General features: G+C 34.9%; 1 protein-coding gene across 6 annotated transcripts in view; it reads right to left on the bottom strand.

Moving 5' to 3' along the window:
• The window catches only part of LOC131488074 (phospholipid-transporting ATPase IB-like), a 212,987-nt gene that overhangs the window by 59,294 nt on the left and 141,693 nt on the right, over positions 1–12,000 (bottom strand). For 5 of the 6 annotated variants that reach the window (XM_058689430.1, XM_058689457.1, XM_058689475.1 and 2 more), the window contains 2 exons: positions 6,974–7,096; positions 128–206 (listed from right to left, as the gene is read on the bottom strand). In XM_058689430.1, the coding sequence (XP_058545413.1) occupies positions 128–206; positions 6,974–7,096 (202 nt within the window). The remainder of the gene's footprint in view (positions 1–127; positions 207–6,973; positions 7,097–12,000) is intronic. The other variant, XM_058689465.1, reaches the window with a different exon arrangement.

Raw genomic sequence — 12,000 nt, 5'->3', positions numbered from 1 at the left:
TTTCTTTGGAAACAAACACACACGCGTGCGCGCACACACACACACACACACACACACACACAGAAATACTGGCCCCAGTGAGAAAAACATGCTCTTTGTTGAATATATGAAACAATGAAGCCTTTACCATGCTCCAGCATTTTCATGGGCAACCAGAAGAGAATGAAGGAATGGACCAAAGCATTTATGCATTGAAACCAAAATACCTAAAAGAAAACAAAGCAAGAAAGTTATGATAGTATGTTGGTCTAAATCTAAAAATATGTGACATTAGGAAATATACTTGCAGTTTGAAACACAGTCATAAAGCCAAAATGTTTTCCTAGATATGGAAAAATTCCATTTCTTCTACTTCTAAAAGAAATGACTATGAAATTAAAGGATATTATTTGAAAACTCATTAAATATAAATGTGTAGGATTCAAATATAGAATATTTGTTATAAAAAGTATAAAAACCTAAATTATCCAGTGAAAAAGAACCAGAAGTAGTAATTTGTAAAAGAAATAAAAATATTTTTCAATCCTTAAATTGTAGTGTTGTAAATATAATTTCTTTCATGTAATACAATCTGCACCTTTACATCGACACCCAGATTTTGGTCAAAGTAAATTTTAATAAACCATATACAATTTTCTTAAAGGAAATATTAATAATATAAAATCTCTAGGGTCAAACAAGAGTACATTGGTTAGGAGATGGTAGAACAACAGCAAAAACAAATCTTTGTTCTTTTAGTTCTAAATGTATCAGTTATTTTTATGTTTGCCAGGAAGACTTACAGATAAAGGACTAGAGGAGAAAAATACGTGGAAAAAAACATATCTGTCCTGTGACCTAAATTTCCTGAAGTAAAGCTGTTTTTAGGAAAGAATGTAAGAAACTGGTTTAAAAACACAACTAGTGCCAAACTGGAAAACCTCAAGATTCATGGAACATTGGGCAGAATACATAGAAGTTTCTGTCTCTGTGGAGAAAAATTATCCTTGGACTTAGCACAACTCCTGTCCTTCCTAATATTAAAATGCAGATCCAAAAGGGCTAAATTGTTTCCAGTTAATGTGCTAGTATTCCAGAACAAAACTCAAGAATAGTCATGGTGATACAAAATAAAAAACTTTTGTGCACAGCAAAGGAAGCCATCAGGAAAACAAAAAGGCATCTTACTAAATGGGAGAAGATATTTGCAAATGATTCATCCAATAAGGAGTAAATTTCCAAAATATATTTGTAAAAAAACTTGTACAACACACACACACACAAACACATAATCTGATTTAAAAATGGGAAGAGAATTTAAATAGACATTTTTCCAAAGAAGACTTACAGATGGCCAACTGACACATGAAAAGATGGCCAACATCACTAATCATCAGAAAAAGGCAAATCAAAACCACAATGAGAGACCACCTTACACCTATCAGAATGGGTAGAATCAAAAAGACAAGAGATAACAAGTGTTGGTGAAGAGATGGAGAAAAAAGAACCCTCGTGCACTATTGGTAGCAATGCAAACTGGTGCAGCCACAGTAGAAAACAGTATGGAGTTTTCTCAAAAATTTACATCTAGTAATGCCATATGATCTAGTAATACCACTACTGGGTATTTACCCAAGAAAACCAAAAACACTAATTCATACAGATACATGCACCACTATATTTACTGCAGCATTATTTGCAATAGCCAAGATATGGAAGCAACCCAAGTGTCCATCTGTACATGAAGGGATAAAGAAGATGTGGTATGTATATACAATGGAATACTGCTCAGCCGTAAAAAAGTAGGAGATCCCACCATTTGCAACAATATGGATGGGCCTAGAGGGTACTATGATAAGTGAACTAAATCAGGCAGAGGATGACAAATACCATATGATTTCACTTATATGTGTGATCTAAAAAATAAATGAACAAACAAAAACCGTAAGAAATTGATACAGAGAATACACTGGAAGTTGCCAGAGGAATGGGAGAGTGGAGGCATGGGAAAAATGGGTGAGGGGGGTGAGGCTTCCAGGGTGGAATGAGTAAGTCATGGAGATAAAAGGTAAAGCACAGGGAATATAGTTAATGGTATTATAATAGTGTTGTATGGTGACTGATGGTAGCTACACTTGTATAGAATAGATGTAGGTAGAATAATGTATAGGCTTCTTGAATCACTGTTTTACACCTGAAACTAATGTAGCATTGTGTGTCAACTGTACTTCAATCAATCAATCAATGTAAAGGGAAGAAATATATTCATGGTTATACAAAAATATCTATCACGTAGGACAAATCCAATTCAGAATTATCAGGCATTAAAAAAAAAGGCAGAAAAACACTACCCAAAATGAGGAAGTAAAAATTAATTAAATCCAACCTACAACCAACACACATATTAAAATTTGCAGATAAGAATGTTGAAAGAGTATAACTCTATTCTTTTCCTTTTTTGAAACAGTATTTATTCTTTATGTTCAAAAGCTTAGTAGGGAAGTAGAAGATATAAAAAATTTCCAGATAGAAATTTAATAGATTAAAAACTATAAATTTTGAGATAATAAACTTACTAGATGGCAGTAATGCAGATTCAGCATTGCAGAAGAAAGAATTAATGGCATAGATATTGCAGAAGTAATTGAAGACAAAATGATAACAAAACACCCAAACAAAACAAAATTTAACAGACAGAAGGATGTATAAAACAAAGGTATAGGTTCAATGAAGTTTTGGACAACTTCAAGTGATCTAACATATGTATAATTGGAAGCAACAGAAGGAGAGAAGATAGGCCAGAAAAAAATATTTGAAAATACAATGGCTGAAAATTTTCCAAATTTGATGTAAACTATAAACCAAGAAACTTTTTTTGTAAAGGACAAGATGGAAAAAAAGTATTTTATTCTTTGGGGGCCACAAGATCTCCATTACAACTACTCAATTCTGCTGTTGTACCTCTACGATAATCATAATGAATTTGTGAATGAATGGTCATGGCTGTTTCCCAATAAAATTTTATGAAATCAGGCAACGGACTAGATTTGGCCTATAGCCCATAGTTTGCTGATCTTTTTTTTTTTTTTTTTTTTTAACATTTACTTATTGTTGAGACAGAAAGCATGAGCGGGGGAGGGGCAGAGAGAGAGGGAGACACAGAATCTGAAGCAGGTTCCAGGCTCTGAGCTGGCAGCACAAAGCCCGACACGGGGCTCGAACTCACGAACCGTGAGATCATGACCTGAGCTGAGTCAGACACCTAACCGACTGAGCCCCGAGGGGCCCCCTCATCTTCTTAGTATAAACCTACAGATCCAAATCCTCAGTGCACCTCAAGCACAGGAACCATGAAGAAACAAGTCACCACAATCCAATTGCTCAAATCTGGGGGGAAAAAAATCTTCAAAGCATCCAGATGAAAAAAGACACATGAAAGGTATAAAGTGAGGATGACAGTAATTCCACATCAAAACAATGCAAGTAAGAAGACAATGGAAATTACTGAAAGAAATAAACTGTCAAACCTAGAATTTTATGCCAACCGAAAATCACTCTCAAAAATGAAGGTCAAATGAAGACTTTTTGAGTTCCATAAAAACTAAGAGTTCACTGCCAGCAGATTTGCACTCCGAGGAATGTTAAAGGAAGCTCTTCAGGCAGAAGGAAATTAGAACACATATTAATGTGAATCCACACAAAGGGTAGAAGATTACTGGAAATAACAAAAGTATGGGTAAAGATCTAAGTGTTTCTCTTACTGTTTAAGTCACTTTTAAAAATAATTGTTCAAGCACAAGTATTAATATGGTGTGGGGTTGTTAACATATGTAAAAGTAACATGTATGACAACATTAGTCCAAAGGTCAGAAGGAGAGAAATGGAAGTGTACTAGTAAGGTTTTTATACTGTATGTGAATTAGTGTATCACTTGAAGTCATACTACACTAACTTTAACAATCCATGGTATAAACCCTAAAGCAAATTCTTTAAAGAAAAGAATTATAGCTAAGAAGCCAACAAGGAGATGAAATGGAATTCACAAAAATTAATCCAAAAGAAGTCAGAACAAGAGAAAACAAGGAAACAAATTATAATTAGGAAAAATAAAAAATGTATAGAAAGATGGTTAAATTTGAACCAAAACACATCAATAAACATACGAAAATGTAAATACTTTAAACACGCAGTATAGAGACGTAATATCAGACTGGATAACAAAGACTACAAACTGCCCACTAGAAGACTCAAATAAATAAATAAATAAATAAATAAATAAATAAATAAATAAATAAATAAAAATAAAAGGATGGAAAAGATATATCATAAAAACACTAAAAAAAGCTGGAGTTGTCATATTACTATCAGACAAAATAGACAAGATCAAAGAAGAAAATAATAAAGGTAATTTCATAATGAAAAAGGGATCAATCAGGACAATATAACAATCCTAAACATTTATACACCTAATAACAGAACTGCAAAATACATGAAGCAAACCTGATAGAACTTCAGGGGATATAGATGAATCCATACTTTGGGTTGGAGATTTTAGTTCCTCTCCAACTGAGTAATTAGACAGAAAATTAATGTAGAAGAATGTAGAAGTTTGAACACTACGAAGTTGACCTCATTTAACATTCTGTCCAAGTAAAGATGAAATATTTATCAGATAGACCATATTCTGAGCCATGAAGTAAGACTCAATACAGGGGAAAGTGGGTGTTGGGCACTGAGGAGGGCACCTGTTGGGATGAGCACTGAGTGTTGTATGGAAACCAATTTGACAATAAATTATATTATAAATTATATAATTATATTATAAAATTATAATATATATAATACATATTATAAATTATATATTATAATTATATTATAAATTATATTTAATATATGGGTGCCTGGGTGGCTCAGTGGGTTAAGTGTATGACTTCTCCACTCATACTCTGTCTCTGTTTCCCAAAATTGAATAAAAGTTAAAAAAATGTTTTAATTGTATTTAATATAAAAAAAAAAAAGACCCATGTTTCTCCCAGGCATCTATATATTTTTTTAATTGAAGCACAATTAGCATAGTGTTATATTAGTTTCAAGTGTACAATATAATGACTAATAATTCTAAACACTATTCAGTGCTCATTATGATAAGTGTACTCTTGCTTCTCTATTTTACCCATTCTCTTACCCACCTCTCATCTGGAAACCACCAGTTCATTCTCTGTATTTAAGAGTCTACTTTTGGACTCTTTTTTCCTTTGTTCACTTGTTTCTTAGATTGCACATATGAATAAAATCATATGGGATTTGTCTTTCTCTGACTGACTTATTTCACTTAGCATTATACCCTGTGGGTCCATCCATGTTGTTGCAAATGGCAAGATTTCATTCTTTTTATAGTTGAGTAATAGTCCATTGCTTATATATACACCACATCTTCTTTACCCATTTGTCTACTGATGGACACTTGGGTTGCTTCCATACCTTGGCTATTGCAGATAATGCTGCAATAAATATATGGGTGCATAGGGATTAATATGCAAAATATATAAAGAACAAGTAAGTTTTTTTATGAGCGTAAGTTCAACTCAATACCAAGAAAACAAATAATGTGATTTAAAAATGGGCAGAGGATGGGCATGCAAGCTGGTGCAGCCACTCTGGAAAACTCAAAAAACTAAAAATAGAACTACCCTACGACCCAGCAATTGCTGGGATACAGGTGTGCTGTTACGAAGGGACACATGCACCCCCATTTTATAGAGTACTATCGACAATAGCCAAAGTATGGAAAGAGCCCAAATGTCCATCGATGGGTGAATGGATAAAGAAGATGTGGGATATCTAGACAATGGAGTATTACTCGGCAATCAAAAAGAATGAAAGCTTGCCATTTGCAACTACATGGATGGAACTGGAGGGTATTATGCTAAGTGAAATTAGAGAAAGACAAAAATGATATGACTTCACTCATATGAGGACTTTAAGAGACAAAACAGATGAACATAAGGGAAGGGAAGCAAAAATAATATAAAAACAGGGAGGGGGACAAAACATAAGAGACTCTTAAATAAGGAGAACAAACAGAGGGTTACTGGAGGGGTTGAGGGAGGGGGGGATGGGCTAAATGGGTAAGGAATCGACTCCTGAAATCATTGTTGCACTATATGCTAACTAATTTGGATGTAAATTAAAAAAAAAAAAAAAATGGGCAGAGGGCCTGAATAGACATTTTCCCAAAGACATACAGATGGCTGACACATGAAAAGATGTTCAACATCACCAGTCATCATGGAAATGCAAGTCAAAACCACAATGAGATATCAATTTATACCTGCAAATGGCTGAATGAAAAAAACTCATGGAATAACAAGTGTTGGCGAGAATGTAGAGAAAAAGGAACCTTCATGTACTGTATAAATGCAAATTGGTACACCCATCGTGGAAAACAGTATGACAGTTACTCAGAATATTAAAAATATAATTATCATGTGGTCCAATAATGGCACTTACTGTGGTATTTACCCAAATGGTACTTACCCAAAGAAAGCAAAAGTACTAATTTGAAAAGATACTTGCAGGTGTCCATATATTTTTAAAGCTTCACTAATGACTGGGATGCAGTTAGGTTTACTCTAAATCTCAACTCCGTGATCCCAGGAAGAAAGCATTCCAGAAGAATCGCTTGTCTCCTCTAAAAATAGGCCTGAGTCCCTCATTTGTATTTTCCAGGATTGCCCCAATGCACAGCATGCCTCCTGAAGCTGCTCTGTGTAGTTTGTGGGACCACACATGGTGCCTTGCTTCTTTTTCTTTAGTTTCCCTCTGCCACATATTGTTATTTAAATCTCAGTTCCCTAGATAAACTAAACTACAAGGTAAATGATTGTATAAGGCTGCATTCCTTGGTTTTTAAATTATTTTTTTTAAGCATCCGAAAAGGAAAAGAGGTACCTTTGGAGTTGAGATGAAAACCTGCATTAAATCTTCTGTTTACCTTTGTGTTGAAAATTTTCCCTGCCTGAGAAATCCTATAGAGTTGTGGGCACCTAAGCAGGCTCTTCTCACTGCAACACTGTTCAAAGATTCCCAGAGTAAGAGGTGGTAATGAAGTGAAAATCTACATAGAAAACAAGGATTTATTAAAAAGAACTTTTAGTCTGTAACTAAATTAATAATATTGTAACAATGTCACTTTCCTGACTTTGATAATGTATTACTACTATTAAGATGTCATTATGGGGGAAGCTGGTTGAAGGATACACAGAACTATTTTTGCATCTTCGGTAAGTCTTAAACTATTTAAAAATAAGAATTACTGGGGTGCCTGGGTGGCTCAGTCGGTTGAGCGTCTGACTTCTGCTTAGGTCATGATCTCGTGGTTCCTGGGTTCAAGCCCCCCACAGGGCTCGGTGCTGACCGCTCAGGGCCTGGAGCCTGCTTCGGATTCTGTCTCCTGCTCTCTTTGCCCCTCCCCCACTTGCACTCTGTCTTTCTCTGGCTGTCAAAAGTGAATAAATAATAAACAATTTTAAAAGTAAATAAAAATAAAAATTATTTACAAAGAAGATATTAATAAGTCACATAGATTCAAACACATTACCAAATCACGACTTAATTTTCTGATCCAACCCTTTGGTTCAGGAGGTTATAACTGTGTAAATGTTGCTTTATGAGCATAAAATGAATACGTTTTTTTCTTCTGTTTAATGAGGTAAGACAAATTGACTATCTAGATATTTTAACAATAGGCATAATACTGCCCAATATATCTACCAATAATGACATTCGTATCCCTCAAAAGAACCAGTTGTTTAAAATTTTTTTTAATGTTTATTTTTGAGAGCGAGTGAGCATGAGCAGGGGAGGGGCAGAGAGAGAGGGAGACACAGAACCTGGAGCAGGCTCCAGGCTCCGAGCCATCAGCACAGAGCCCGACACGGGGCTTGAATCCACAAACTGTGAGATCATGACCTGAACTGAAGTCGGACCCTTAACTGAGGGAGCCACCCAGGGGCCCCAACAACCAGTTGTTTTCTAAGCTAGTTCACTTGACGGGACTGGCACATAGTAATTACTCAGTAAATACTTTTGTGAATGTTAGATTAAACAAAAAATATATTAAAAAATTCTTTATCTTGATAATTATCAGAAACAAAGAGATGTTTCCCAGTCACTTACTCTTCAAATATTTTATTAACGATCATTATGCCAGCGACCGTATTAAATGAAAAGTACATGCCCTTTAAAAAGTTCTGGACCTTGTCAGGGAGGGAACGCTGTAACAGCAGATACAATAACATGAGAAAAATGGGGAAGTAAGGGAAAAGTTTAAGAAGGAGAAAGGGGAGAAAATGAGAGGAGACTAGCAGGAAGACGGAAGTGCGTGAACTATGTCCATTGAGGACTGAGAAGTGCTTTCAGAAGGACTCCTTGGATAAAGGACACTTGAAGCTCACCAGAATTTACATGTTTCTGCTCCATTTGGTTTCAGTGCCTTTGCCAGTTTAACCAGGAATTCTTCACAAAGAGCAACAAGGCTCGCTGAGCAAGTGCTTTTCACACCTCTGGGCCTCTTATGTTTGCTGTTGTCTCATTGGCCAAATCAAGTCACATGACCAAACCCAGAGTCGGTGTGGGTGGGTACACCAAAATTGTGGATACACCAACTGGGGGAGGTTTACTATAACAATCTAACACAACACGCGACTCATGTAGATTTTCTAGAATTTTGTACAAAATATTGACAGCAACTAAATAAAGCATTACTTCTTTTTAAGTTCTTTTGTTTTGTTTTGTTTTTTGACTCATTGCACTGGCTAGGACCTACATATGATGTTGAATCGAAGTGGTAAGAATGTCCATTCTTCTTGGCCTTAGGGGAACAGGTTTTGCCATTAGGTATGATGTTAGCTGTAGGTTTTTCAGAGAAGCACTTTCTTAGTGCTTCTCAGAATGAGTGATAAATTCTCTCAAATGTCTTTACTGCATTTGCTGAGATGATTATATGGTTCTTCCTTTTATATCTTTTTTTTTTAAGTTTTTTTTAGAGACAGCATGTGCGTGTGCAGAGGTGAGGGGCATAGTTGGGGAGAGAGAGAATCTTAAGCTGGCCCTGCGCTCAGCACAGAGGTCATAACCTGAGCAGAAATCAAGAGTCTGCCACTCAACTGACTGAGCCACCCAGGTGCCCCTTCCTTTTAAATCTTATAAAAAGGTGTATTATGCTGAATATTAAATAGTAAACCAAACTGCATTTCTGAGATAAATCCTAATTTGTCAAAAAGTTTTTTATATTGCTGGATTTGATTTGCTAGAATTTTTTGCATCTGCAATCTTGAGGGATATGGGATTGGAATATTCTATTCTATTTTGTCTGGTTTGGTATCTGGGTAATACTGCATCATAAATGAGTTGGGGTATTTCCTCCTCCTCTCTTTTCTGGAAAGATTTGTCTATATTTTGTTAATACTTCTGAAGGTTTTCTTTAATATATGGGAAGGTTTTTAACTAAGAATTTAAAGTTTTTTAATAGATATGGGGCTGTTACGGTTATCTGTATCTTCTTGGGTGATATTTAGTAGTTTGTGTCTTTCAAGGAATTTGTCAATTTTATTCAAAATGTAAAATAGGTCATAAATATTCCTATATTTGCTGATAGCCATTTGTTATCTGTAAGACCTGTAGACCCCTCTACCATTCATTCCTAATATTGGTTAATTTCTATCTTCTTTTTATAGTGTGCTTGATCAGTCTGAATAGAGATTTATCAACCTCATTTGTCTTGTTTTAAGAACCAGTTTTTACTGCCTTTTTTTTTTTTTTTTTTTTTTTTTTTTTTGCTTTACACTTATTTTAATCATGCTGTTTTCTTTTATGTTTATTTTGCTTTGTTTATTCTGGACTTCTTTGAATCTTCCTTTTCTAGTTTGTTCAGGTTGGAGCTTGATGTTAGACCCTAAATTACTGGTATAAGCATTTAAAAAATGTAAGTGTTCTCTAAGCACTGCTTTAGCTACATCTTACATAATTTGAAATTTTTGTTTTTTCTGTTCAAAATATCTCCTAAATATTCCTGCGATTTCTTCTGTGACCATGATGTATTTAGAAGTGTGTTCGTTAATTATCAAATATGTGGGTGTTTTCCTAAGGAATTACTGTTATTCCTTTATTGTTTATTGTTACTGCTATGTAGTTTAAATCCACTGAGATCAAAAGAACATCTTCTGTGTGATTTTAATCCTTTTCAATTTACTAAGACTTGCCTTATCACTCAGCATGTAGTCTATTGATGAGTGTTTTATATGCAACTTGAAAAGATTGTGTATTTTGCTGTTGTTGAGTAGAATTTTCTATAAATGTCAAAGGAAAGTTCTTTTACTGAGGTATAGTTGACTCCTAATGCTACATTAGTCATACAACATAGCAGTCAACAACTCTGTACATGATGCTGTGCTCACTTCAAGTGTAACCACCCCTTATCACCACACAATACTATTATGATATCATTGACTGTATTCACTGTGCTGTACCTTTCATCCCATGACTTATTCATTCGTAACTGGAAGCCTGTATCTTCCACCCACCTTTATGCATTTTGCCCATCCCCCAGCCCTCTGACAACTACCAGATTATGCTCTGTATTCATGGATCTCTTTTGGCTTTGTTGCTGTTGTTGTTAGTTTGTTCACTTGTTTTGTTTTCAGATTCCACATGTAAGTGAAGTCATCTGGTATTTGTCTTTCTCTGACTTATTTCACTGAGTATAATACCGGCTAGGTCCATCCATGTTGTTACAAATGGCAAGATCACAGTCTTTTTTTTTTTTTTTTTTTTTATGACTGAGTAATATCCTTTTGTGTGTATATACATCATCTTTATCCGTTCATCTATGGGTGGACACTTGGGATGCTTCCACGTCTGGGTATTGTAAATAATGCCACCACAAACATAGGGGTCCACATATCTTTCAGAATTAGTGTTTTCATTTCTTTGGGTAAATAGTAGTAAAATTACTAGATCCTGTGATATTTTTATTTTTAATTTCTTGAGGAAACTCTATACTTTTTTCCACAGTGCTTGCACCAATTTAAATTCCTACTAATGGGGATTTCCCTATTGGTTCCCTTTTCTCCACATCCTTGCCAACACTTGTTATTTCCTGTCTTTTTGTTATTAGCCATTCTGATATGTGTGAGGTGATATCTCATTGTGGTTTTGATCTGCGTTTTCCTGATAATCACTAATGTTAAACATCTTTTAATGTTGTCTGTTGGCCATCTGCGTGTCTTCTTTGGAAAAATGTCTATTCAGGTCCTCTGCCCATTTTTCAATCACATTTTTTTAATGTTGAGTTGTATAAATTCTTTACATATTCTGTATATTAATTCCTTATTGCAACGTCTTGCAAATATCTTCTAGGTTACCTTTTTGTTTTATTAATGGTTTCTTTTGCTCTACATTTTATTTTGGTAGAGTCACAATAGCTTATTTTTCTTTTGTTTCCCTTGCCTGGAGAGATATATCCTTAAATATGTTGCTAAGGATGATGTCCAAGAAATTACTGCCTATGCTTTCTTTTAGGAACTTTATGGTTTCAGTTCTCACTTTTAGATCTTTAATCCACTTTGAGTTTTTGTGTATGGTGTTAAGAAAGTGGTCTAGTTTCATTCTTTTGCATGTAGCTGTCTTGAAAAGACTGTCTTTCTTCATTCTTGCCTCCTTTGTCATAGATTAATTGGCCGTTTAAATGTGGATTTATTTCTGGGCTTTCTATCCTGTCCCATTGACCTACGTATCTGTGTACGTGCTGGTGCCATACTGTCTTGATTATTATAGCTTTTTAGTATATCTTGAAATCTGGAATTTTTATGCCTCCAGCTTTGCTGTTCTTTCTCAATATTGCTTTGGCTGTTCAAGGTCTCTTGTAGGTCCATACAAATTTTAGGATTGTTTGTACTAGTTCCGTGAAAAATGCTATTGGTATTGATGGGGACTGCCTTGAATCCATAGATTGCTTTGGGT

The sequence above is a fragment of the Neofelis nebulosa genome, chromosome 1 (genome assembly GCF_028018385.1).
Source record: "Neofelis nebulosa isolate mNeoNeb1 chromosome 1, mNeoNeb1.pri, whole genome shotgun sequence".
In the NCBI taxonomy this organism is placed as follows: domain Eukaryota; kingdom Metazoa; phylum Chordata; class Mammalia; order Carnivora; family Felidae; genus Neofelis; species Neofelis nebulosa.
This window is presented reverse-complemented; position numbering and strand designations above follow the sequence as displayed.